At 56.0% G+C, this 26,030-nt stretch overlaps 10 protein-coding genes across 10 annotated transcripts; 1 reads left to right on the top strand and 9 right to left on the bottom strand.

The window, feature by feature from the left end:
- Positions 1-22: 22 nt before the first annotated feature.
- B0H18DRAFT_969491 (pyruvate kinase) lies at positions 23-2,564 on the bottom strand. Its single transcript, XM_048043601.1, has 13 exons — positions 2,307-2,564; positions 2,235-2,256; positions 2,124-2,183; positions 1,997-2,071; positions 1,903-1,943; positions 1,797-1,841; positions 1,649-1,738; positions 1,542-1,593; positions 1,031-1,491; positions 852-978; positions 560-793; positions 401-507; positions 23-342 (listed from the first exon to the last, which is right to left on the bottom strand). The coding sequence occupies exons 1-13, from the start codon at positions 2,403-2,405 to the stop codon at positions 163-165; spliced, it is 1,593 nt and encodes a 530-aa protein (XP_047900272.1). The 5' UTR covers positions 2,406-2,564; the 3' UTR covers positions 23-162.
- Positions 2,565-3,857: 1,293 nt separating this feature from the next.
- On the bottom strand, positions 3,858-5,290 carry B0H18DRAFT_950125 (uncharacterized protein; the record flags this gene model as incomplete). Its single annotated transcript, XM_048041941.1, has 7 exons — positions 3,858-3,887; positions 3,959-4,048; positions 4,072-4,132; positions 4,206-4,335; positions 4,396-4,800; positions 4,821-5,085; positions 5,135-5,290. The coding sequence occupies 7 exons, from the start codon at positions 5,288-5,290 to the stop codon at positions 3,858-3,860; spliced, it is 1,137 nt and encodes a 378-aa protein (XP_047900271.1).
- Positions 5,291-5,767: 477 nt separating this feature from the next.
- On the bottom strand, positions 5,768-6,545 carry B0H18DRAFT_950124 (uncharacterized protein; the record flags this gene model as incomplete). Its single annotated transcript, XM_048041940.1, has 2 exons — positions 5,768-6,066; positions 6,122-6,545. 2 exons carry the CDS (start codon positions 6,543-6,545, stop codon positions 5,768-5,770), a joined length of 723 nt encoding a protein of 240 aa, XP_047900270.1.
- Positions 6,546-7,193: 648 nt separating this feature from the next.
- Positions 7,194-9,951, bottom strand: B0H18DRAFT_1081441 (uncharacterized protein; the record flags this gene model as incomplete). The annotated part of the gene is made up of 4 exons (XM_048031395.1): positions 7,194-7,425; positions 7,482-8,980; positions 9,036-9,172; positions 9,234-9,951. 4 exons carry the CDS (start codon positions 9,949-9,951, stop codon positions 7,194-7,196), a joined length of 2,586 nt encoding a protein of 861 aa, XP_047900269.1.
- A 503-nt stretch (positions 9,952-10,454) lies between these two features.
- B0H18DRAFT_867863 (P-loop containing nucleoside triphosphate hydrolase protein) lies at positions 10,455-12,352 on the bottom strand (the record flags this gene model as incomplete). Its single annotated transcript, XM_048039891.1, has 3 exons — positions 10,455-10,978; positions 11,051-11,952; positions 12,009-12,352. The coding sequence occupies 3 exons, from the start codon at positions 12,350-12,352 to the stop codon at positions 10,455-10,457; spliced, it is 1,770 nt and encodes a 589-aa protein (XP_047900268.1).
- A 422-nt stretch (positions 12,353-12,774) lies between these two features.
- On the bottom strand, positions 12,775-15,355 carry B0H18DRAFT_1081439 (general substrate transporter; the record flags this gene model as incomplete). Its single annotated transcript, XM_048031394.1, has 17 exons — positions 12,775-12,962; positions 13,012-13,068; positions 13,184-13,356; positions 13,410-13,433; positions 13,484-13,593; positions 13,644-13,701; positions 13,753-13,831; positions 13,955-13,997; positions 14,100-14,195; positions 14,246-14,372; positions 14,429-14,550; positions 14,601-14,660; positions 14,710-14,755; positions 14,813-14,981; positions 15,034-15,140; positions 15,196-15,212; positions 15,263-15,355. 17 exons carry the CDS (start codon positions 15,353-15,355, stop codon positions 12,775-12,777), a joined length of 1,569 nt encoding a protein of 522 aa, XP_047900267.1.
- A 108-nt stretch (positions 15,356-15,463) lies between these two features.
- Positions 15,464-18,340, bottom strand: B0H18DRAFT_969459 (uncharacterized protein). Its single transcript, XM_048043600.1, has 2 exons — positions 18,259-18,340; positions 15,464-18,206 (listed from the first exon to the last, which is right to left on the bottom strand). Exon 2 carries the CDS (start codon positions 18,184-18,186, stop codon positions 15,898-15,900), a length of 2,289 nt encoding a protein of 762 aa, XP_047900266.1. The 5' UTR covers positions 18,187-18,206; positions 18,259-18,340; the 3' UTR covers positions 15,464-15,897.
- Positions 18,341-18,465: 125 nt separating this feature from the next.
- B0H18DRAFT_969454 (cyclophilin-like protein) lies at positions 18,466-20,574 on the top strand. The gene is made up of 9 exons (XM_048043599.1): positions 18,466-18,613; positions 18,670-18,819; positions 18,876-19,100; positions 19,152-19,303; positions 19,357-19,454; positions 19,504-19,644; positions 19,695-19,784; positions 19,836-19,984; positions 20,037-20,574. The coding sequence occupies exons 1-9, from the start codon at positions 18,519-18,521 to the stop codon at positions 20,224-20,226; spliced, it is 1,290 nt and encodes a 429-aa protein (XP_047900265.1). The 5' UTR covers positions 18,466-18,518; the 3' UTR covers positions 20,227-20,574.
- On the bottom strand, positions 20,575-21,847 carry B0H18DRAFT_969451 (Snf7-domain-containing protein). Its single transcript, XM_048043598.1, has 7 exons — positions 21,612-21,847; positions 21,512-21,554; positions 21,293-21,445; positions 21,078-21,230; positions 20,942-21,028; positions 20,809-20,884; positions 20,575-20,756 (listed from the first exon to the last, which is right to left on the bottom strand). The coding sequence occupies exons 1-7, from the start codon at positions 21,665-21,667 to the stop codon at positions 20,677-20,679; spliced, it is 648 nt and encodes a 215-aa protein (XP_047900264.1). The 5' UTR covers positions 21,668-21,847; the 3' UTR covers positions 20,575-20,676.
- Positions 21,848-21,864: 17 nt separating this feature from the next.
- B0H18DRAFT_969438 (uncharacterized protein) lies at positions 21,865-25,192 on the bottom strand. The gene is made up of 17 exons (XM_048043597.1): positions 25,033-25,192; positions 24,942-24,971; positions 24,876-24,880; positions 24,703-24,812; positions 24,572-24,646; positions 24,100-24,514; positions 23,849-24,048; positions 23,658-23,792; positions 23,567-23,606; positions 23,502-23,511; positions 23,286-23,448; positions 23,126-23,235; positions 22,684-23,069; positions 22,475-22,631; positions 22,302-22,411; positions 22,208-22,248; positions 21,865-22,151 (listed from the first exon to the last, which is right to left on the bottom strand). The coding sequence occupies exons 1-17, from the start codon at positions 25,111-25,113 to the stop codon at positions 21,985-21,987; spliced, it is 2,235 nt and encodes a 744-aa protein (XP_047900263.1). The 5' UTR covers positions 25,114-25,192; the 3' UTR covers positions 21,865-21,984.
- Between the last annotated feature and the right edge of the window lie 838 nt (positions 25,193-26,030).

Here is a 26,030-nt window from a genome sequence, read left to right as displayed (position 1 = left end):
AACGTCGCATTCCCAGATCGAAGAATCAAGATCACTCGACCCAGTCATCCCGTCGGAATAAGCGCAGGTAATGCAGTACATTTATACATTAGCTTCTATTCTCTGCTCTCATACATTGACAACGGCCCCAAGAACGCAAATACAGTGACAGCAACAAACAATCTACAGGCCCAGCGGCTGCATCTCAAGGTCAGCAGAGTCAGTGGGCACAGACAGGATGCGCAGCGTATTCGTGTGACCCAAGCCACCCTTCCAGCCTTGCACAGCAACAACGGTTCCGCCGGGCTTGATGATGTTCATCTTCAGCGCATTGCGCAGACCAAAACGAATGCGGTTGTCGACCTGGACAAAATACGCCGCGATGAGAACCAGTCCCGGAATAGTAATAGTATATACTCACGTCCGTCTGCCATTGGTGAGCCTCGATACCACGCGGTTCAGGGTACCAGAAGGGATAGCATCCGCGGTTCAGGTGAATCTGACGAGCAGTCTGCTCGTTGCGCGTAACTGGTGACATATGTCAGGCCGCAGATTTGTCTTCAACCCGGCTAGTACTCACCGGTAATGATAGGGACGTTCGGGCGGTACTTGGAGACGAGACGAGCCGTGTTCCCACTCGTGGAAAGAACAACAATGGCGCTGGCGCTCTGCTCGAGAGCCGCGCCGACGGCCGCGAGAGCGATGGTCTCAGTAGTCTCCGTGGGACGAGCCGAGGCGGAACGAAGCTCATCATAGAGAGGAGGATAGCAAATCATTGACTCCGCGAGCAGGCAGCACTCAGCCATCATAAGCACTGTAGTTGTGGAGGTGAGCAAGCCAGGCAAGTCAGCTGTCAGGCTGACAGTGCGTACCAGACTCGAGGGGGTAGGCACCCTTAGCGCTCTCGCCGGACAACATGACGCAGTCAGCGCCGTCGACGACAGCATTTGCGACGTCGCTGACTTCAGCGCGTGTCGGCCTAGGGTTGTTCATCATGGACTGCAGAGACAGGTAAATAACAGTGCAGTTCACTGGAAACGGGAAGGCTCACATCCAGCATCTGCGTGGCGACAATGACGGGCTTGCCCGCCATGTTGCACTTGGCGATCATCATCTTCTGAGCAAGGAAGACCTGGCTCGGAGGAATTTCGATACCAAGGTCACCACGGGCTACCATGACACCGTCGGTCTCTGCCAAGATCTCGTCGAAGTTGTCGACACCCTGCTGGTTCTCGATCTTGACGATGATCTTGATGTTGGCACCGTCAGGCCCAAGGACCTGACGAATGTCGCGGACATCGTCCGCACGACGGATAAATGAAGCGAAGATCATGTCCACGCCATTCTTGACACCAAAGCGGAGGTCAGCCTTGTCCTTGTCGGACAGAGCAGGGAGATCCACGGGAGTGTTGGGGAGGTTGACGCCCTTGTGGGAAGAGAGGGTTCCGTTGTTCAGAGCACGGACGCGGACGTTCGTGCCGTCGATGGAGAGAACGAGTAGAGACAGGATTCCTAAAGACGCGTGAGATTCCTCACACATCCTACGTAGAAGCTTACTGTACCATCATCGACGTAGATCAGCTTGCCCGGAGCCGTGACCTTGGGCAGGTTCGCCTGCGAAACTATTGTTCACAAGCCAATCATAGCGCGTAGACAGTCGATGACGCACGTAATCCATGAAGAGCACTTTGTCATCGCAGATTTCATAGTACTTGCGGTCAACGGAGACAGTGAATTCGTGGCCAGCGGGAATTTTGAGCTAGCAAAACGATCGAGTTCACTATGCAGTTGGGATAGACGGACGATAAAACAGTTACATCTTGGTCGTTCCTCATGTTACCAGTACGGATTTCAGGACCTTTCTGTATATTGAAGGAGCGCTCGTGAGTGAATGGAGAACAACACCAGTCAGGTCGAACATACGGTGTCGAGAGCGATCGCGACGGGACGAATTCCAGGGTTGGCTGAGGAACCGCCGTCATGAGCACATGGGGCGCGACACACAGACGCGACGTACCTTGGACCATCTTCCTTGTGTTGTCGATCACGCTCTGGTGATACTCATACGAGCCATGCGAGAAGTTCATGCGGACTGAACAACCTTTCAGCACATCTAGCAACAGCAGTCTGTAACCACGACGTACCAATGTTCACGCCGGCGCGGACCAGCTTGCCCAGCATATCTACATTGTTGACCTTGGGACCTGGCAGGAGATTAGCACACCCCAACGTTTATTAGCATGCGAGTGGCCTACCAATGGTCGCAATGATAGACGTCTAATGACAATGTCAGACAGCAGCAAGGCACAAGCGAACAAACAGCATACTTTGCGGTGGAACTTGGTCTCCTCCGTAGGCACGGGGGCCTGCCTGGTGTCTTGCGACGCGAACCATTGCAGACGCGATGTGATAGGAGCGGCGGCCATGATTGCTGGTCCTAAGGGAGATAATGAGTACGGAGAGCAGATAGAGCAGGATTTTTATATGTGGATCGACGAAATATCAGGGCGGAGCTAGAGGGGAAGCGGTGGTACGACGGACGCCAAAAAGCTCTGCAGAAGTGGTGCACGGGCGTATGCGCCGTATGACCGTCCGCCATATGCGTCCCGCGTCGAACGTTTGTCATGCTACTCACAGGTGTCAGCGATGTTCTTATACGCAGCGGGGGCGAGTAGGGACGTTCAAAATACGCGTCGCAGGCAGCTACGAGGGGTTTTTCGACGCGGCAGAGACGAAGAGATGGAGAAAGATGGCTCGTTCGCGTCCTTATGAGCCTGAAACGAGCGCCGATGCGTGCCCCATCCGAATCGTCCCAGTGAGTCGCAGCCGAGTCGCAGCCATCCAGCCAGTCATCGATAGCTCGGAACTCAGCCGCTATTTGCGGAATTTGGAATCTGCTGCGTCAGTCAGGGCCAGACGGCAGCGACGGCCTCGGATTGGCCTCAGACTTTCGCCGAGCAATGCCATATGGCTTGCTCGGATAGTGTGTCGACGAGCCCAGGATGCCCGAGAACGCATGCCTACTCACGGCTCGAGCTACATGGACGAATATGCATTCGAACGTGTACTGGAACGTGGTCAGGTAATCTACACAACTATCCAAAGCAAGCAAGCACGATACCAAAAGCAGACTCTGACGACAGCGACAAGTCCGGAGCAAAAAACACAAGCAGATACAGCAGATACCCAGGACCAGCCGGCGCCAATGTCATATAATCTCCAAGCCCAATTGTTGATGCTCTGCTCGACGGCAAGGGCTGCGTGCTCCGGTATCCAGTTCCTCTTCTCGCCCGTCGGCCTCCAAGTTATGTCCTTGAATAGGTACTCGCAAGCAATCGCACGGCCAGAGTGGTAGCCCACACCATCGTACGAGCGGATAAACAACAAAGGGAGGCTACGCCCGGTGATGATCTCGACTCTTGATCGAGCCTTGCTCGCGGCAGTGGAATCGTTCTCGTCGCTCGCTGGCACTGCATCTTCCTCGAGTGCCTTGAGAACATCGCCCTTCGGGGCAGTTCGACAAGGACTAGGGTGTGGAGGGACCATGCACCGGGGGCGTATGACTGATATCCGTCAGGGTGCCCGCCGTAGGCACGAATTCAACTGTCCTTGCACCGCAGTGGTGGCAATAAACGGTTGGACAGTCCCGCTAAATGGAGTGTGCGTGGCCTGGAAGACGCGCGTCCGGAGCGGGCCCAGAGGACCATGTAGACATCTAACGGATCGACCGTCGCTGTGGCGGGATTATGATAGAAGAAGTTCGCCGCCGTCAGCTCGAGCAGCTCTCGTGGCGGCTGCTGGTTTAATCGGTATTTGGCACGTAGCGAGGCGCGGTGAAGAGAGTGGGAAATGGTGTAATGGGGAGGTCAGGGATCCTGTTATTTGACCGAAGGCGTCGAAAACGTGTACTGGAACTTAGCTGTTTTGACAGATGAGTCGTCAAGATGCGCGGAGATAGACGGTGTGGGAGGCGACGTACATATACCAACGATTGTCCAGCACAGTAATCATCCACTTCGTCAATGATCACGTTCTGACCATTCGCGACTTCTTCGCGTACACGAGGAGCCTGGAACAACAGCGGATGCGAACCTGCTTGATTCGCGAGGCCTGGCGTAGGCGGAACGACACGCCAGGAGTGCCAGGCATTGGCCTGCCGCGGACAAATAATGTCGCGTACCATCAGCATTGATCCTCTGCAGCGCGATCTTCTGCATTTGGCTCACGGGGCCACCATCGTCCTGCGTGATTCTCCCCTTATCAACCTTTCGGATGACGAGCGGTGGTGTGGGGTGCCAGTGACGTTGTCTTGCAAGATAATCTTACTGCCATACAATACGGTCTGCGGACCAGGACCTGCTCAGCCGAGTCGTGAGTATCGAGTCAGGCGAGATTCCAGGATCACGTGGGACGCACCGATGGGTGTTTCGTCGTCCGCTGTAACAGGTCGGCTTATGACGTTCACGGTAAACGCGGACCAGGCGACGTTACTTGCGCACAGTTGGCCGCGGTCAACGGTCATGTATTTGGTGCGTACTGTCTGCGAATTGATGCGATTAAATAATGATACTGGGCCTCCAGCGAGGATACAGGACGCAATGCTACGCGTCTTGGCTGTCTTCTTTGATGGCTTTGAGATGATAGTCACCGGCGCAGAGTCGAACGACGCCCAAACGCGCCCGTTTCCTTGCTCGGTACCATCGGGAGCGGTATCAGGCGGCTCCGCGATGTCAAGAGAGAGTTGGAAGCTTTTCGTTTTCGCAGTGCCAGCGACATGAAGGAACTTGAAGCTGGCGTTCAAGCTGTTGTCCAAAGGGCCTTCTGCTCAAAGGTGCGATCACCAGTCTCGGTGACTACGGCCATGGCCATCTGCTGTGACTTCAGGTTCCATACGGGACCTTCGATGTGAACGACAGGAGGAGGGCACAAGAAGCGCTTCTCGCTGCCATAGGACTTTTGCGCCACAGCTGCATGCAGGCAGACTACAGTCGTCATGGGCATGACGCGCCCAGGATCGTTGCTGACATGGTCCCGGACGACGCGTCGAATCTTGCGGTGGGGGTCGTTCGCGTCCGAGTCCTCGAGTCGACGCTTGGTACTGGTGCGCTAAGGCAGACGTTGGCGCGTGACAAGATGTTGCAGACACGCGACTTACCTGGACAGGCGTCGAAGGACCCGCAGCAGAATGTCCGTGTTCTAGGCCTGCATGAGGAGGCATCCAACTAAGAGCCGGGCCGTTGGATATGGGAGGTGGGGGTGCTTGCTTGGCCGCGTCCAGGATGGTCTGCAGACTATGTTCGGCGGCAGCCATATCAATCCGAGGACTGTCGGGCGCGTGAGGCGGGTGAGGGCCGCTATTGTGGTTGTGAACCTGTATGGCAGTTTAGAACTGACGCGTGGCGCAGTAGGTGTAACTAGGTTTCACCAGCAGACTTAGATCGGGGTGCTGAGGAGTGCCCGAGCGCTGCGGGTCGTGCTGGTGAGGAGGAAGATGGTCGTGGCTGCCCGCGGTGGTAGCGGAGGCCATCTGGAGCTGCAGGGGACTTGCGAACGGGACTATAGTGCGCATAGCGGACTTGGTCTAAGAGCGCGTTCGTGAAGCTGTGGGAAATGTCGAGTGTGGGAGTGGGAAGAAACCTCCTTTTTACCCACGCGCATCCATCTTATAACGACCGCCCGTCCCCGTGGGCTCCCCCCGAAACTCCGCGTTCGGGGTCCTCCCGGCTCCCCGGCCCACGAGGTTTCCCCGCGCTCAGTCGCCGCACACGCCCTGCGCTCATCACAACCACTAGAATTGCGTATCAAACAAGTCCATCGCCCCCCGGATGCCCCCATACAGCAGCGAGTATCCTCCGTCCGCCAGGCCCTCCATGATGCCCGAGGCAGCCTCAGCAGCAAAAAGCTCGTCAAACCCCCCGCGCAACTGAGTCCCTGCCTCCCGCTCGGTCGCCCGCCCGCGCGAGACGCGTTGCGCGGACAACGCGTGGTACAGAGCCTCGTCGTCAGTCAGATCGTACTCGGAATACGGCGATACCAATTGGTCGTTCGAGTGCTTGTTCCCAGCATGCGGTGAAGCGAGGAAGTCACCTGGTTGTGCAAACCATCAGCGAAAGCCCTCCCGCGATTCGATGCGACGGCATACCGAAGGTCAAGATACCGAGCTTGTCTTCGCGCTGAATCGCCTCCTCCGCCAACTCCCCGTTCAGCGGCCTGTTGTACGTCTCCACGTCGGGTGGTGTGGCAGGCATCCATTCATCTTCCTCTGCGAACGGGGTGGTGTAGCCCGAGCGAGTCGGAGAGCGCTCTATGTGATTGGTCTCGTCCTGAAGCCATCCCCACTCCCCCAGACCGAGGTGAGACGGGAAGAAGTTGGACAGGTTGAATGGATCCTCGCGTTCCCCTGATGGGGAGCGCACGACCGGGGAGGATGTTAGTTCACGGTGTCCGAGGACACTTTTGCTGCGAGACAGATGAGCTCGAGGCGGCCTGTTCTGCTCGCGACTATGAGGGCCTTGGATGGCGCCGCCGTATATATGAGTCGTGGATTTTGAGCGGGAGATAGACATTGCAGTGAATGAGTGTGAGATTGCCCTTGGGCAGGTAAGGAGGGTATAGGCTTTATAGGAGCGTGAACAGGCTTGACGCAAGGGACAGGTCAATTGAGAAGTGGAGAGAGTTGGGCTAGACCGGACTTGGTCGCCCAGCGGCGGGGCAGTCCCACTCCCAGACCGCGACGAAGTCCATCGGTCACGTCCCGCCATCAGGCCCTACGTCACGCCTCGGAAGGCAGTACGCATCCAGGACGGCCTTGAAGACGGCTCTGGAGGTCGAAACTCGGCATGCAATCCATACGCACCTAGACCGTACAAGCGGATTCACAACTGAGTCGACATTGACAACGAACTACTGAATAATGTTCACAACAGACACAAACGTAGACGACGAGCACGTACTTACCGTACTAGTAATAGTAGTAATAGACATCGATGGCGACAGACAGGACAAGATGGATGAGAGGGTGACAGAGATGGAGAAGTATGTTATCGAGTCCATGCATGCGGAGAAGTCCATTATTCCATCGTTCGTGAACAAGAGACAAGCGAGTGGCGACGATCCGGGGACGCGTCAAGACGAAGTCAACTGGCGATATGGTACAGTATCATGACCGGTCGTGAGGACAATCATGCAGCAGACCAGGAGACCCACAGCCTACCTCAGCTAAGCATCTGGCGCGGCGACCGGGAGTTCCTCCGCGCGTCCCTCCCATCGGCAGGCCGATCCTGCGTCTCAGGGAATGGAACGGCAGACCGCCGTCGTGAAGCACGCTGCTCCTCCGGCCGAAGTCCCAGCTCGACGTCCTGCTGGTGCTTCTGCCAGTCCTCCACTTTCATCATCGACATCCGCTTCGAGGACGTCCCGCCAGGCACGTTCGCAAGCATGTCCGCGCTCAGCGACCGCGAGTGGGGCGAGAGCTGCCGACCTGCTCCTCCATCGTCCGAGACTTGCGCTTGGAAGACGAGCCGACGGGGTCGCCCGGTTTCTGCTGCTTCGCGACCTCCTTGCTGACCGCGGCGGCCTTCTCAGCCTGGCGCTTAGCCACCGCCTGCTTCTCCGCCGCCTTCGCCCTCTCCCACCGAGCTTTCGCCTCTGCGACCTCAACGTGCTCTTTCTCAGCACGCGTCAGCGGCTCCTGCAGCTCCCGGATCTTCTCACGATGGCGATCATCGAGTTGCTCGAACGTCAGCGTACGCTGCGTCCATGGGACTGGCGTCTCGGCAGGCTGGGGAGAACGCGAAGCTGCCGGCTTCTGAGGCGGTAGAATGGTGACTGGTACTCCACCTTGTGAGTGCGACCTCGCGTGTGGGGCGCGCAACACAGCAGGCATGTCGTGGCCTGCGGAAACTACTTTATGGACGGGTGAAGGCCGCCGCACGCCGTCCGCAGCTGCCCATTCGAGACCGTTCGTTGAATAGGTACTCTCGAGTCGGTGCCGCTTCGTCAAAGCTTCTCCCACAGCAGGGGAGACAGGGAATCGGGGAGTTGGGCTGACAGGCGTCGTGGCAATTGGTGGCGTAACACCAGAAGGAGGCTGCAGCAGCTTGCGTTCGCGCACGTACGTGTCCCAGTCATCGTCGCGCAGAGGTGCACTCGTAGGTCTGCCAATGGACGCGCCGACCTGCGATGCCATGGTAGACATCTCCATCGACTGCACACGAGCACGAGGGTCCGTTTGACGAGGAGGACGCAAGTGCGCAGGAGCCGTCGGTAGGAGCGAGCCGAGGTCTTGACTGAGAGTGCGACGAGACGTGAATGACTGGTGACGCGAGCCGGACGAGCTAGATGGGTCCGTCTTCAAGACTTCAATAGACTTGCGGATAGTCTGGATCTCCGCCAAGAGGTCCTCCTTGCGTTTCAGATCGTCGAGCTCTGCCTGGGTCTGCGGCGTGTCCTTAACCTTCGGGCTCTTGCTCTGCTTGATGATATAGTCCTTGGGCACGTCGTTCTCGATGTCAAAGCCCAGGTCGAGCGTCGGAAGAGCGCCAGGACTCTGCAGAAGCTTCGAAGTGGAACGGTGCATCTCCTCGGTAGGAATGGGCGCTGCGATGAAGTCGGAAACACCTGACTGGTACCGCTGGCGAGGAGAAGGCGATTGTCTCTCGTCGGAATCCTTAAGCAAAGACGAGAAGTCGCTGTCCTTGCGACCATGCATACCCAGTGTAGGGTGCTCGCGGTCCCACTCTGCTTTCTCCCGTTCCAATTCTGCGAACGCCATAGCAGCTCGGTCCTCAAGGTCCTTGTCCTGTCGTTTGGCCGCGGCCTGAATCTCCTTCAGCTTCCGCTGGAGCACCTGGAGCACTTGGAACTGAACAGCGATGCCCATGAGGGAGACCGCGCCAATGAGTCCCAATTCGATCTCCATCGTCTGGTTGATGGGGAACTTGATACCGTTGTTGGTAAACTTCGGGAACAAAGTGGTGAATCCCAGATTCCAGACATAAAACTGAGCGTGTGATGAGTTATCTAACTCGTTCTTGCTAGCGAGGGTGCGAACATACCTCCTTCAGATCACCCGTGGTGAAACAATCGATCCCCAGAATTACAGCAGTGGCGCCCACGAACGAGGTGGAAAGGAGCAGGACATGGTAATGGATCTTCGGGATGGTGCATAGCACGAAGCCTATCACTCCCAGCACTGTAGGACAGATGATGGGCGTCTGAGCAGAGTCAAAACATGATTAACAACCTGGTCTCACCGATGTACAGAATCCACCTGAGACCGATCGGGGAAATAAGGCCGCCATCTCTGAAGCATTGTATCCACAGTGCAACCACGAAACCTCCCCATGCGCCCACGAAGTACCTGGTCGCCTGCCAGAAAAAGATGGCAATGCCGCCTCCGGCGATTCCAGCGACGCCGCACGCGAGCATGAACAGCCCGCGTACCGCTTTGGTCGGAGGATTCACGGCTTGAAGGACGCCGAAGCGAATAATGAGCGAGAAGCAGACGAGCGCGAAGGTGTACACGCCGATAAGGAAGAACGATGTCCACCGGTTCTTGTGCCCGAGGAATGCACTGGGTAAGCCGGTCAAGATGAGCAGAGCTCCGAGGACACCAAAGGCAGGGTCGATTTGCGTGTCCAGGGTGCGGGCTGCCTCAGCAGCCGCAGAGGCAGAGGCGGCGGCGGCGGAGCTGTTGCTCGACGCGGACGCGCTTGCGGTAGAGGTTGCGGTGACGGTGACATTGAAGGTGGAAACGGGGAGGGACGTGGAAAACGTGATGGTATTTCCTCCGGAGCGAACGGTCGTGACGAGGGGCGTGTAGCTCGTGGTCAAGGAGAGGGAGGTGGGTGCGGAAGGTGTTGTGGTCGACGATGCGGCGGAGGACGAACCGGCGGCGGCTACGGCGCTAACGAAGCAAGCAGCCGCAAGCAGGAAGAGCGTGGGCCAGCGCGGACGCGCTGCAGCCGGCATGTCGGGGTGACTGGGGCGGGGAGGGGAAAGAACGAAGGGGCCCGGAGGAGAGAGTGGTCGGGGAGACAGAGCATGTCCTCGCCCGTCGGGGGGCTTTCATGGCCGCACGCGAACGGGAGGCTGGAAGGCGCTTCCACGTGCCTCCCGATCAGCGACGCGCTACGCCTGCCGACCTCAGATCACTACGCCAATGCAGCTCTATCTACATCGCTTCGCCCTTATCGGCACCACTCTCTTGCTGCTCGACGGGTTCATAGAATCCGCAACTTCCAGAATAATGTTTATGATCGCCTAGCGAGACACCCGTCGTCTGTGGTACGATGGGGGAAACACAACAAGCTTGCTAACCTCGAGGCTGACATGTACAGCTCCCACACAAACACGCCTGGTTTCTCCGACTTCCCCACTGCATACCCAAAGCATCTGGCACTTCCTCCCACAGTCATTATGGGGCGTACGCAGTGACGTGGCGACACTATTTTGGTCTTAGTGGTCCCGGAACCCTATGCGAAATGCGACAGCTTCGTGGGCACGACACCCATTACCTCGAGTGTATGGCGGAGAATACGGGGCTGGTCCACCAATCGTTTCTCTCCCTTCCGGGTAGTGACCAGGCGTTGCTCCTCGATGACCGTGATGACCTTGCCGCTGCGCCCGAATCGCCCCACACGCCCAGCAGCGTGCATGTATGCATCGCCTGGTCGATCCTTCGGCAAGCCGAGAATGAACACATGGGTGATACTGGGCAGATCCAGTCCTCGGGTCGTCGCGAGAGTTGACACGAGCATTGTTGGATTCTCTGTGGCATCTTCCGGAGCGTCTTGAGTCAAGTACGTACCACCCGCTTCGTCCTCTAGTACGTTCATCCCTTGCGCGTTGACCCCGAGCTTGCGAAGTTCCCCTATGACCTCGAGCACAGGTGCAGAGGCCGGCAAAACTAACAAAGCCAGACGCGGGACGTCCAGCGCGAATACTTCCGCTACGGCTTCTAGTAGGTGTGGACTGAATGGAACAGTGTCCACGTCGTCTTCTGTGTTTAGGTTATGTCAGAAACATTCTCATGACACAAACGCTCGTGACGCACTAGGTACTTCTGCACTATCGGATGGTTTCTTAGCGTCCGACGCAAACTTTCCTACAGGTGGTGACTTCCTGCCTTCACCATCCACACGAGCCTCTTCGATTTTTGCACCGCGATTGCCCTCACTTGACACGGCGGCATCGTGGATGTTTCTGACATCTCCCGTCTCCGACACGACCAAAACATGGTGTTGTATCCCCGTACCCCCGAGCGAGTGCACAGCGCGGTTGTCCTCGTGATCAGCGATGAACTTATCATCCTTGGTATTGTTGGCAATCTTCACCCAACCCCTCGTCTGGTGGTGCCACCCGCCGGAGTCGAGAAGGTACCGCCGGAAGTTCGCCCGGAACGTCGCGCTCGCCATGACAAGCTGCGGGCGATTCACCCCAGACTCGTCAAGCTCCATCACCTCCCCCTCGAAATTCTTCTGCTTCTGCGCGCTGACGGGCGAACGCACCGGCTGAAATATCGCATCGAGCAACTGCCGGGTCGGCGTGGGGTGCTTGCGCAGCATACGTGTCGCCTTGAGCTTCTTGTACTTGTCGCGCGTTTGCGGTAGCCACTCGAGGAGATAGTCGACTTCGTCCACGACCACGGTGGAGAGCTTGCCGAACATGAGCACCTCGGGAGACCGCTGGTACGCCTCCAGGAGAGCCTGCGGGGTGCCAATGAGGATGTGCGGAGGTTCCGCGCGCATTCTCTGCAAACGCTCGTCGAGTGAGACCGACGAGCCCCGGACGAGTGTCTGTGCCAAAGAATCCAGAGTACCCAACTCGGGAATAACGTCATGGATTCTTTGGATCCAGCGGAGGTACTGGTACACCAAGTCTCTGTGCGGAACGATGATAAGAGACGTTATGCTCTGCGCATCAGTGGACGTCCGCTCTTTGGAGAGCGCCGCCAACATGAGGGAGAACGACCTACATGAACGTTGCATCAGTGATACGACCAGGTGCAACAATGACAGGCTACCCACTTCCCACTTCCCGTCGGCGTCTGCAACATGACATCCTGCCCCACCATCACGGCCTTGAAGAGCTCGCGTTGTGTAGTAGTAGCATATTTCACCGCAGGAAACGCCTCCTTCAAAGCCGACACAAGTCCAGGCTGTAACCAGCGATCGAGCGGGACGCGTTCTTCCGTGCCGAGGTAAGTAGGGGGAGGTTCATAGTAGACAGGTCGACCCTGGTTATCGACAACAGATGAAGTCGTGCTGTTGAGCCTGCAGCAGCATTGCGATAGGCGACCCGATTGCCTTGTGTCGAAAAGTAAAGGACGTTGGGCCGAGAGCAAAGACTGAGGCCACCTGAAGGATCGCATGCAAGAAGTGTACGAATAAGCGCTAATACGTGCAAAGTCGTAATTGCGAAGCAGATCTGTAGACGCTGAATCAGACCGTACTCGAGTGCACTCTCTCTCTCGGAAACTGGACGGCAATGCGTTCGTCATTGCACATGAGGGTTCAAACGTTCAACGACTAGTGATTCGTATTTTAAATATTGCGAGATGGTAGGTTGTGGGAGCTCGAGGGAGAGTGCCGTTTAAATGTGTGTAGAGTAGTAGACTTGAACTGGGTGAGGATGGAGCACGGGAAAAGCCAAGAAACGAGTCACCACTACCACGACATCGTCACCGACAACGCATCATGAAGCTTCCTCGTCCTCCGCACGCGTAAGCGGCTGGGATTCCTCGTTGTCTTCACGATGCTCCTCAGCTGCCCTATTGCCCATCCTCGGGAGTTCCTATTCGTCGCCTTCGATGGGCTGGTAATTCCCGCGGCTACGTTGGCTGAGCAGTCGGCTCAGCACGCCCCGGCTCTCGGGTGTCGGCCGGGTCACACTCAGGCGAGACCGTCTGCTACGAGATGAACGTCTCGAGACAAGAGAAGCTCTTTCGGACTCCTCGTCCTCCAGCCGTTCTTCTAGTTCCTCTGCAGCAACGTTGAGGGGGACTCGCTCACGGAGAGGCGAACAGCTTACCTTCACCGAACACAGCATCCATCTCTTCAAGAGGCACACCCCTCGTCTCAGGGTATACTTACGGGCCGTCAGCAAAGAGTCAAGTGAGCAGATATGACAACTTACGGAAGTATACTATTGGACGGACCAGTCAATATGGCAGGTCAGGTAGATCGACACGGTCGTCACTCACCGACAACAAAGCTGCAGACACAGAAGAAGCCGTGCATTGGGTACAGGCGCCACTCGATGTGCTCTTGCAAAAACGGTGTAATCTCACCAACAAGGAAGTTGAAAGCCCAGTTCGTCGCAGTGGAGAGCGAGACACCCTTAGCACGAATCGTGAGGGGCATGATTTCAGGAGGGCTGCAGAGGACATTCAGCGAGTTACATCAGGCTATCACGCTTCTCATACTCACAAGAGCCACGGGATCGGACCCCAACTGCAAGGCATATGAGCATATCACAGGAATAACGACCGGGGAAGACAGACCTATAGCCGAACGCGGCGTTGAAGATGATGACGCAGATGACGACTGCATTGGGTGTCTCCGGCACGTCGATGTACATCCACCAGCCTGTAAGGCCAAGCGAGACCGCCATCTACACAAATCATTACCGTCTGTTATTTCGTATTCAATTGACAGACTTACCACAACAGCGCCGGAGAGCAGGATGGGGCGACGACCTAGGCGATCAACCAATACCCACCTGCACTCAGTGGTGAGCATCTTTCAATGGACAAATGTATGCGATACTGACGTTGGCAGAGTACTGAGAAGGTAGATGATCGCATTGATCCCAGTCATGAGAATGGCGTCACGGCCTATCCATCCCGCCTCTTCAAGGATGCGTCAGGAGCAGACCGCGAATGGAAATGAGCTGCGTACCTTCAAATACGCGTGCTTCAAGCCACAGAGATGGTCAGCTCAACTAATACATGAATTAATTCAATCCGCCTTACGAGCGTAGTACGAGATCACTGGAAGCAACATTATTAGACCAAACTAAGACGGGCGAAGCTGTCATCTTTACCGTTGATTCCATTCTGTCACGCGATTTTGATCACATATGAATGGGAAGGAGCCGCAGTACAAGGTACTACTCACAAGCTGTGCAAACGCCTGCGACGACATAGCAAGCAGAACGCGGCGTTTGTACTTTTTCCACATCACGGCATAAGACCGGGCCTCTCCGCTCTCGCGCTGAATGTCTGGTCAGTTCGGAGTGTCCGGGCTGGAAACGTCTGACGAACTTCAATCATGACTCGCTCCTTGATTTCTTCGTATTCGGCGTTGGCAATCTCGTCCTGAGGATCGCCACCGTGCAAGTCAACCAGTACTTGCAAACCCTCGTCGTCCTGGTCAGTGTCAATCAGCCATCTAGCGCGTGATATCGGTTAGTGGCATGAAGTGAATGACAACGGAGTGCAACTGACCGAGGGCTCTCCGGCATCAAGGCGGTACCAGCTGCGAGCAGAGCTCCAATCACGCATTGTATGAATAACGGAATGCGCCAGGATAAGTCCGAGTCTATGAACGAGCAGAAGTAGTCGATCCACTGATGGCAATACTTAACACCAGGGGGGCCGACGCAAGAGAATTACGTACGACTGAAGAAGCATATCCGAAGATGTTCCCGGTGAACTCCATGCAGGCCAATGCGCCTCTCTGTAGGTGGTGTCAGATTGTGGGCGCTCAAACACCCGATTACACGCACATGGTTCGGCGGCGATATCTCACTCTGGTATATAGGTACAATCGTTCTGGAGAAATGAGGGCGTTGGACACTGGTCAAGGGTACAGGAGACATTGGGACGTACGATAGCAAACCAACGCCGAAGCCGGCGATGATACGGCCCACAACCATGACCCAGAAACCGGGAGTGAAGGTCTGAACCGCGCCCCCGGCGGCGAATATCAGGGCGCCGATGAAGAGGGTTCCCCGTCGCCCCACAGTATCTCCAACACGACCGGCCGCGATGGACGTGACTGTACGAACAGACGTCAAGACGGTGTATCCGAGATAACGCTTTACACTCACTGAATGCGCCAATCTCGAGTACGGCGACCATCGTCCCGACCTCGATTGGGCCAGGGTTGTTGAAGAATTTACGAAAGTGGGGCCCTGTGATGACCCCAGACATGACTCTGCGAGGCTCGTCTTCAGTCTGAAACGTATGGCAGTGCTGTGGGCAGCGCCTACCCTTGATCATAGCCAAACTGGAGAGGGTGTCAGCGACCACGCTGGCTGGGGCTGAGTAGGGACTCACCAAAAACACACCAAGACTGGCGAAGACGGAGATGGCATAGAGCAGAGGCTGGCCGACGAGCTTGCGTCGTGAGGGGGAGGCGGTTGCGTCCATGATGCATCTGATGTGGCCCGGGACTCGATGCAGCGGGCGAGGTGGAGGGAATCAGGAGAGTTGGACTGGCGAAAGCGATGGCACTGCGAGGCGACGGTGCTCGAGCCGGCGCGTGGCTGATCCCGGCCGGTCCTCGGCTCCTCTGCAGGCTGCCCGCGCCTCCGATGACGCCCTGCTCCCCGGATCCTCGCCTCCATCCTCCGCACGCCATGTCTCGCTCCGTCGACTCCCTCGACAGCGTCTCCGTCGCCTCAGACACCTCCTACGCCGCAGACGACGACGAGCTCGCAGAGCAGGAGTGGCGCGAGAGCCTTGGCCAGCTCCAGCAGCTCTTCTCCGTCGTCCTCATGCCAATATTCGGCCGCTGGTTGGGCAGGAAGTGGAGCTTCTGGGGTGCGTACTGCCGTCGTGCATGTCACCCGACTCATGGGCTCATACCGGCCACAGCGTATGCCAGGTACATCAGAGTGGGACTCGGCAAGTCCTTCTTTTTGGGCGACCTCAGCCCAGTCAATGCGTCGTGACACCCTGTGCGTTGCGAATCAGAAGTAGCTGGCCGGCCCAGCCCTTCTCTTCTCGCCAGTCCGCTTCCTAACTACCTGTATCAACTCTGCAAGGGCTCCCGACGGTACAAATTGCCTCCGCCGCATATCCTCTACAAGCTCGTTCGCCACCGCCCACTCCTTCCGGCGCTGCAAGCCATGCAATAGGATCCACCACGTATCGTTGGCCATGAATGCCCCGTTCCTCGTCATGTCCCGATAGTACTGCATAGCTTGCTGCACGCCCTCTGGGTCGGGGTTGTCGAAACACGCCTTAATGAGAATATTGTATGTTGTCCTTTTCGGTCTGATACCCCGAGTTTCCATGCGGTCCCAAATCGTCTGCCGGTATTCGTCGACCACCTTGCGATCAAGCCAGTCGCTGCGGTGAATGGCCGTTAAAATGGCAGTGTAGGTCACCTCATTCGGTTCCGCGCCCTCGATATCACCTCTCTCCATTCTTCCCAAGAGATCCAACGCCGAGCGGAGGCCAACTTCGGTTCGTGTCCCCATCTGCTGGTCGATGATCGAGGTCATAGTCGCAGTATTCGGCCGAACACCATGTCTCTGCATGAGATTGAGCATGATTTGAGGCGCGTCGTCCCGGACCTTCATCAGCGCAGACAGGACGATGGAGTAGGTGTATACATCCCCCTTCAACCCGGAAGGTTCAAGCATCTGTAATGTCTCGGCGAATGACTTCAGCTGATCCTTTCGCGCATACCAACGGAGGAAGGTGTTGTGGGTCACAATATCCGGCTTGGGGCCCTCGGACTGCATCTTCCCAAGCAGCGCGCGAGCCTGCTCTTCCCGATTGTAGAACAGCAGACCGTGCAACATTGCGTTGTACACAACCAACACGGTCGCCTCCTCGGGCTGCGGGGACATCTTCGCCCGCACCCCCTGGAATTCCTCGAAACGATTCACGGCTTCGTCAATCCTTTTGGAATGGTACAGGGCATAGATAAGCGCACGGTAAGCCAACGCGTCCGGCTTGATGCCCTGCGACAGCATGACGTCCCATGTACCCAGAGCGTCGTCCGGCGCCTTGAGTTCCGCGTACCCTTCGATGAGAGCCGTCCACATCGTCACGGTAGGTCGGATGCCCAGTTTGATTACGTCGTTCCATACATTCTGTGCGAGATCCGTGCGGCGACAGTGCATGAACGCCGTGATGAAGGACTGCCACGTAAATCCCGGAACGACGACTAGCTTGTCTGCATCTTTCTGGGTTTGCGAGACGGCCAGCCATCGACTCGGCCCCGTTAAGCCGTCCATAACGCGGCGGTAGAAATTTTGGAGGGTTCCTGCCGCTTGGTCTCTCGTGAGGTTGGACAGATGCCTCGTGAGAGCGGAAGGGTGAGCGAGCAGCTTCGCTACATCCAAGCGGCGTACGAACTGCTCGACTCGTTCGCCCAGCTGTGAATCGGGAAGACATTGCAGCCAGGGAGCAATCACGCTGGGTGGTACACGGACGGTTGTCCGCAGGGCCATCTGCAAGGCACCGACCAAAGAATTCTGCATGGCAAAGGCAGTGAAAGCTGCAAGCAGGACATCACCGCGAACGAGGTTCGCGGCCGGGTTCAATGAAGTATTCGTAGCAGAAGCATCTGCCTGCTCGCCGTCTGCCTGCATAGGATCTTGGCTGTCCGCCTGGCCCGTTTCCGACAACGGTGCCTTCGTCTCCAGCGACGCCCAGTATTGTTCAAACAGCTCGATGACGGCCTGTGGATTGTTCTCCCGGATATGTACGAGCATGCATTGCTTGAGCCCTTCCGTCGCCCCGCCCACCGCAGCGAACACCGCAAACTCCGGCAGTGCCTTCTTCTCCTGCTCCGACCATGCCGCAAATTCTTTCCTCTTCGTGCAGACGACCTCCACGAACCTGGAGAACAGGTTGTAGTGGACAGGCCCGAAGAAGCGCAGCATGTGGCGGTCCTTCAGCATTCTCCAGATGTGGCATGCTGTGCGCGTGTCTGCCGTTTTCACGGCCTGCCTCAACGCCATGATAGCTTCGTTAAATACTTGGACTTCGTTAGGGGTGAGACCATCGAGCGGTAGAGCATGGAACTTTTGCAGTTGCTTGTCGAGTTGACCGATGAGCTTCGCAGGGTCCAGTGCGGACGCCGATGATGATGCTACGGGGCGAGTAGAGCCACGGTTACCGCGTGCTCGACTTGAGCCTGATGGCCCGGAGGAGGTTGAGTTCTGCCTGCATAGCAGACGCGGCGCCAGAAAATGGAGGGAGACGAAGGACGCGGTACGATGACTTGTATGTCGGGCGAGCATACGAAGACCCGCGCTTGACTCTGGGCAAATATCATGAGAAGAGGTGGAATACGCACAATGGCACATACTTACCGCTACAAGAACGACTATCCAGGCGGCTCTTCCGTGTCGAATGTCACCGCAACGGTGAGGCGATCAGCAAGGGACTACCGACGGACTACGAGTGTAAGTTTAGAGAGAACGAAGTCTAATAGGATTGATCGATCACGTGGAAGGGAGGGCAATGTAAGCGCCCGTACCATGGATTCAGTGGAGGGCATTCGAGACTTCGACCCGTTCGTCCTCATCCGGCACCTTCATTCCGCCCACCACTCCTCTGCTTCACTTCCAAGATGGGTCACGGAAACTCGGACAAGCTATATGTCACTCATGCAGAGCACTCTGGCATGTTTGGTCAGCATACCGCCTCCTCTGCGGGCGCGAAAGCGTAAGTGGCTGTTAAACCAGTCGGACCTGACTCTTGTCTTATTCACCGCTCTGCAGGAAGAATCTGGGTTTCACCCATCCAGCAGCCTTGACTCCTTTCGACTGCTGCGCGCTCTCGTTCCAGCCATTTAATCACCCTGTGTGCGCTCGGAACGCAGACGGTACTGGCAATGTCTTCGATCTCACCAACATCATACCTTGGCTCAAGTGCGTTTCGCATTTCGAAGCCCCACTCATCATTGACTGATGTGTCATTGCCGTAGGCAGCATGAAAACAAGAACCCCATTACTCAAGAGTCACTTGCTCCATCTGACCTCATAACGCTACACTATTCACGAAAGCCCAACGGGGAGATCCATGACCCCATCTCGTTCAAGCCTTTCAGTGAGCATTCGCACATAGTCGCCATCGCTAGTACAGGGAATGTGTATCTTGCGGAGAGCGTGAAGGGCGGTAGGGACTTGGTTGCCGACGTCAAGTTCAAGAAGTGTGCTTTACTCTCTCCTTGGTGAACATCCTGTCTGACAATTGGTCATAGGGAGGATGTCGTCACACTGCAAAATCCGCACGGCTTCCCCTCTGCATCTGTTCTCAAGGCGCCAGCAGTCAAGGAAGCTGAGCCTGACAAGAAAGCAGTCATCAAGACAGGTGCCGTTGCAGGATCATCCAAAACAAAAGCTGCAGTGCCATGTCAGTCAAAGTCGTTCTGCATATTCGGAGATGAACTCACGGGCGCTGTTCAGGGAACATCTCACCATATTCTACGGGTTTGCCTGGAGCCTCACTGACCTCAACCTCCGTCGACCCGCAAACTCAATCGTCTCAATTGGTCTGGGATGAAGTGTGTGATTTCGCGGCTGCTTTCCGCCTGATGGCTCATGCTATCACAGGAGGAACTGATGTTCGACGACTTTGCCAGTCCGCCGAAGGGCAAGGGCAAAGAGAAGGACGTAGGCAAGCGTCGTGCCTATGTCCGAGTTGTTACTACGCTCGGAGGTGGCAGCCTCAACCTTGAGCTGTTCTGCGAGAAGGTGTGTAGCATTCAAGTGACTGATGAGAGCTCTACTGACGTTCTTGCAAGGCTCCGAAGACATGTTACAATTTCCTCCAGCTAGCCAAAGCTGGTAAATACAACGATTGTCTCTTCCACCGACTCGTACCCGGGTTTATGGTATGTATCGCTGATATCTTTCTGGGTAATATTAATTCATTCGCTGGGCAGATTCAAACGGGAGATCCCACTGGGACAGGTTCCGGCGGTCAGTCATGTTGGGGCACTCCGTTCCGAGATGAGTATGACATGCGTAACGCTGCGAAGCACGACTCTCGCGGTGTTGTTGCCATGGCAAACAAGGGTCCTGCGACAAATGGGTACGTGAACAGTATTCCTGTACATACGATGTGCTGAATAGTTTTCATGTAGGTCGCAGTTCTATTTTACATTCAAAGCGACTCCGCATCTCGACAAAAAGCATACAGTCTTTGGCAAACTTGTCGGTGGAGAGGATGTTCTTGACGCTTTGGAAGGCATGCCAGTCAAGCCTGGTACTGAGCGACCAGCGAAGCCTGTTCGCATTACTGAGGTAGTCATGTATGTGGCCGCCCATTCATAGGTTGAACATGATATACTCACATATCTGTATCTGCTCAGCTACCAGGATCCCTTTGAGGAGTACAAGTCTCGGAGAGACAAGAGACTCGCGAAGAAGGCTGAACATGCTCAGAATGGTAGCCAGATCAGTCAGACATCCGAGAAGGATGACATCAACTGGTTCGGCACCAAGGTGGGCACTGGAACGAAGGGGTTTGGTGGCGATGGCGGTGGCGGTGGCGGCGTCGGCAAGTACCTCAACGCCGGGGCGAAACGACCAGCACCTGAGCAATCATCGAGGTTCAGTGACGTTGGTACCCCTGATGACACGAAGAAAAAGCGGAGGATTGGCTTCGGTAACTTCGAAGGATGGTAGGATATATAGAGTTCATGACATTAGGCTGTACAATAGAGTATGATGCATATGCTGGTAAATGACCGAGTGATGTTGTGCAAAATGCTGGCTGACTGATTATGCTGCAACCGGCACGCGCTCTCTCTCCCCTCTCCCCGCGGCCCGCTCGGGTTCTGGCTCCTGTTCTTGCTCTGGTGCTGTGGTTCAGCGTGATTAGATGAGACACTGGAACCTGCGACATTGACAAACCTGCTGGCTTGGTGACAGGTACAGACGGAAGCTCTTGGACCCGATGCGCAGACTGCCGCTCGTCCTCCGGAACCAGCTGTGTAGTGTAAGTACTGGCATCGTGAGACAGACTGAACGCCGAGCAGCGACGCACCGCCTCGTCCTGCAGAGCCTGCAGCTCGCTCTGCACAGCTTCTTCATCCTCGGCAGATAATGTATTTGCGAGCATCTCGTCGATTTCCTGACACATATGAGCACAAGAGCATCCTGATATACGGTTTATGACGCACTCGTTGGTATTCTCGTGCCTCAGCCGTCTCCTCCAGTAGCTTCTCCACAGACTCGACGTTCATCTCCTTGTGAATCTGCTTGAGGACCTCGTTGCCTTGCTGCAATCCATGCAGCACGGACACCTCAATCAAGGAGAACTCGATGGTGGACACCTACACCCAATCATGTGCATCATGAGCTATCCCGCAGACCGAAGTATACAGGCGCGACGCACCAACTTGTCCAGGTTCTCCAGCTGCGCATCTGTCTTGGCGAGCAGACCCTCCTGGTACTTCCGTTTCCGAAGTGCTAGCAGGGCGCGGTCCTTATGCCCGGCTGCCAGCTGCTGCTTCGCTATCTCATGTTCCCTGTTCAGCACCTCTTGGATCTTCCGGAGCTCTGCTCGTCAGCGGTTTGGAATAGAACCAAACGGGCACTGCACGGGGGTACTCGCCTTCTTCTGGTATTGCCTGACTTTGTCGCGCTGCAACTTAAGACTGAGAGACATGTCTCAATTCTGTCAATGTGCCGCGCTCGACTGGATGGGTACGTACTCTAGGATAGCGTGGTCTTGCTTAGTTATCTTCGGCGCAGACGGACCATTTCCCATGTCTACCAATTGACCGTGCCAAAGGAGAGTGTAGGGGCAATGGTTAGTCGTAAGCACAAACACAGGTTGTGACGGTGTCAGGCCGCGCCGGATGTGGCGAGTCGATCGTTAACCCAACACCGCTGCAGAAGCGCGCTGTGACGCTCGCGGAGTTGCCGGTTGCTATCTCCGTAGTCATCCGCCGTGCTGAGCAGCAGTATGGTGAACCGCTCCATGATAGACATACATTACTACTCAATACATCAACCGTAGATGATCTATGTATATATCGCACAAATTCCGACCATCCGTAACAGAACCTAACATACAATTCTGATTCACGACGGCGGCGTCGGGATCGCCTGCAGGCTGGCCCCATACACGTTGTTCTGCGACGCGACAATATCCACGTCCGGTATGCTCTGTGTCATCATGGGCGCAGGCCCTGCGTACCGGTCGCCGCAGCTCTGCACGAGCAAGTCGTGCAGCATCGACCCATAGCGGTCTGCGAGTCACATCAGCTCGTCGAAGCAGGTAGTAGTGACATGCGGGAAAACGTACGAGCTAATGGGACATGTGCGCCCACTCGGAACATAGCGGTGCTGGAGAAAAGCACTGAGCACAGAAGAGATAGGTCCCTTGGACATGAGCTTACCGGATGTAATCCACCTCAGCCCAGATCGTCAAGCACTGTTCTTCACTATTCTGGTTGATCGCCGCGAGCAAGAATCGTACGAAAACCCTGCCAGCCATAAACCAGCACATCTTTACAAGAGGCTGCTTCAGCACTGCCATCACACGAGACCGTCGAGGATGTGATAGACGCACAACAGGGAACACGCTCAAGAACGTGAGGTCATAACTAGTGGAGTTGACCTGGTACAGCAGGTCCAGCATCGCGCGCGCGGCATTCAAAATGCGGCACGACGAAACGCAGTTTTTCCTACCGATGACCGCGTGAGACTCATGCAAGAGTATGTCGGCACTGCACGCCGATTCAGCGACAAAAACAGATCGAGAGCCGACCCAACACGTACAGATGCGCAGCAGTAATAGCCGAGAATAGGTGCGCGTCGACCTGCTCTTTCGCTGGATTCCTCAGGTGCACAGGAAACGACGACCTGAACGCCGTCACCAACTGGTCCAGTTCCAAGAACGCCGCCGTCTGCCGCGGGTCCATCGGCTCACCGTCGCTGTCGCTATACTTGCACGCGTGCGGCGGAGGGAACAGATTGTTGATGACCTGCGCCGAGGGGTCGCCGGAATGGTGCTTCGACCGGAAGCGCATGTTAAAGTTCTTGACGCGCGAGAGGATCATGGTCGCCTTGACGAAGAGGATGAACCCGTCTACTTGGTCCTCAGGGTGTTTAATGAGCATGTCCTTGTCGTGTGACCACTGTCGTTCTTGCGGGAGGACCAAAATCTGAGGGGGCAGCGAATAAGACGAATGCTTGACCGAATTATTTCGGGAGACCTTACTCCTTGCTCGAACTGATCTCGACGAAGTGGTAGCAGCTGAGAGACGTCTTGGTCGTCGAGCGTCATCGCCCAACCATTCGCTGTCCCATGACAACGCTCGATAGCATAGCCTGCGCCAGTCAGCGAACCAACCGTGCGCCGTTGGCTCGAAATAGCCTACCTATCCAGAACGTGTTCCGCCTCATCTCATCTTCAACGACAGTTGAAGCCGGGGGAAGCAGAGAAGGTGGCCTTACAGGCTCAGCAATTGTGTGGAATGGAGGGCAAACGTTCAGCCCGCAAGGGACTGCGTAGCGCAGTGCATGCGATGTAAGCAAATAGGCCTGTCTTTATGGTCAAATGTCTGTGATGCGTCAGGAGTACAAACATGGCTCACGTCGGACCACCTGAGGAGTTAGGATTCAGCATGAGTAGGAGTATCACAAGAGTAAAGCGCCTCACTTTGCGTTTGCCCAGTACCACCACGCGAGAAGGATAACAGCTGCACGTGAATCAGCGTAAGGTCAGTGAGATCTGAAGCATGAAGTTATACCTTGGACTGTCTGGAACAGCTTCCCGCCATCCTGCATCGACGCATCGATTGCAGCTTTGCTGAATTTCGCCTGCACCTCTGGAAAAGAGTCAATGATACCATTGCGTACTCTCCACCTATCCGAGAAAACATCGTCTGCGCATGTTGTCATTTGAGAACGTGAGGCCGAGTATTCACGAATAATTGCTTACATGGGGAAAATTCAGGGCCCGACGGTATCGCCGGACTCGGTACGGCAGCCGTATACATGCTACCTACAGCGCATATGGCGTGAAGCAGGCCTATGAAGGGAAACCTAGGATGTGTCGGATGGAGCAGTAACGTTGAGAGAAATGTCGGCTGGTGGAACATGCGCGTCGCATCCGGGTGATATGAGAAGAAAGCGTCCACGCTAACAGAAACACTCAAGCACAGAAGAGAGCAGATAGAACGGATGACGTACAGATGCCGCAAGAAGTTTGGGTTTGGCAGATCGCGTGGCCACGAGCTATACATGATATCGAGGTCATGATCAGGACTGTCAACTTGCGTTGTCGTGCTTGGCTCTGTGGTAGGGGAGCCATTGGTGATGCGTGAAGGTCCAGGCGCGCCCATAAGGCTTGCGACACCGGCCAGGTTATCGAGGGGAGAACCTGACTGGAATTCTGGCAAACTCAAAGCGGGGTCGATGGCCACCATCTGCGCGGAGTTGTACGACTCGCTCCCATAACCTCGTGGCAAGTGAGTGGTGTTGTTCGGCTGCGTGCCGGGAACGAGGCCGTCTATCGCATGTGTCGCGCCATTTGTTCGATGAGACGCAGTGCTAGACTGAGGCGTTGGACCCTTGTCCTTCTCTCGCAAGAGAGATTCGAGCTCGTCTGGGTAGCACAGAGAACTCAGCCAGGTGGAATCTTGTACAAGGCGTCATAACTCACTTATCCTGTTCTCGAGACGTTCGAACCGGGCTTTCGGGTTGTCGACAATCTCTGGGGCCTCGTCATCTTCAGAAACTGGTCACTGAATGAGCACGCAGAGGATATTGTTGGTGGCTGTGCTGGTACGGTACCTTCATCGAACGTGCAGTGAGGATTGGGGGGAAGCTCCGCGCCCGGGGGTGCGTGGGCCACGGCATATGAATGAGACCGCACGCAGGTTGAGCAAGGCCGCTTTGCATCGCTATGGGTTTGACGTCAGTACGAGAACAGTGCCTCGGCCATCGGCCATGACCATGGGACGGACCATTTCTGTCCGAGTCGGTTCCGGTCAATATCTAGGAGGGCTGCACCAGGCTCCGAGGGGACTCACCAGCTTCCTTCTTCGACACTGGTGACAAGCCTGGGAGAGAGTCGTCGGCCACGCCGCTACAGAACGAGGAGCTCGGGCATCGGGGCCGTACCTGATTTCGCCGCAATACATGGGCGGCTTGGAAAGGCTGTTCCCCACTTGCACGAGTCGCTGAGCTGGATGCCTTGGGCATTGGTATCTGGGAGATGTGGACGTGTATGGGCGTCGCTGAGTGTCTGGAGGGCTGCGGGGGTCGGAGGGTTCTTGTGTCGCGAGACTATGATAGACACTCCTTCCGCATTGGGCATGGTGGTAAGCACGAGCGCTCCGACGTGTCCGGCCACCGCCGATCGCGATTGGCCATGTCAGCTTCAAGTTGTCGTCACTGGGTGGCAGTACTTGTGTCTCCGCGTACGTACTCTGGCAAGTACTGCTACGGTCCGGTCCATATATTGAGCTACCTCTGCTTCAACCAACTACAGATCTGTCTCGTCAAAGGAGCCTACACACGCGACGATGGCGTTACTATAGGGCATACACGGTCAGGATGTGCTCATCCACGCATGAGTCATCGGTACGCAAGTATACCATACACCCTGAGTTTGACAGAATCCATATAGCATCCCCGGCTCACGCCCGCATGTTCGGTACCTACAGTAAGGCTTACCGCATTGCCGAGGCTTTGTCACAGAGCATTGGACGGCATCACGATGAGAGCTCGACGTTCGCGTCATCCTCTAAAGTACTAAGACTCTTCCTAGTACTGTCTCAAACTGCCCGGTTCTCGTGACAAGCTATGCACTTACAACGATTCCACTATTCATTGCTTCCAGTTTACGACTTGACTTGTCTCGCACTATCGGCCTGGCGTGGACGGAACCGCAACGCATTCACAGAATTCGTCAGAAATTGTGCTTTGTTACTAAGTTGGCGCAACATCGAACGAACCGCCGTTTCGGAAGGGTCTCGAGACGAGATCCAGAACACGAGACGGTCGGATCCGGCGCAAAGGTTCGCAAACAAGCATAGAGTTCAGTGGATGACACATGCAGTGTATATTTCAAGCCCTCCGTATGTGTCTTCGCGAACCCTGAAGCCACGGCTGACACA

This window comes from Fomitopsis serialis, assembly GCF_022376445.1.
Source record: "Fomitopsis serialis strain Sig1Antser10 chromosome Unknown B0H18scaffold_2, whole genome shotgun sequence".
Lineage (NCBI taxonomy): Eukaryota > Fungi > Basidiomycota > Agaricomycetes > Polyporales > Fomitopsidaceae > Fomitopsis > Fomitopsis serialis.
The sequence above is the reverse complement of the archived record's forward strand: the minus strand, read 5'-3'. Positions and strand labels throughout refer to the sequence as shown.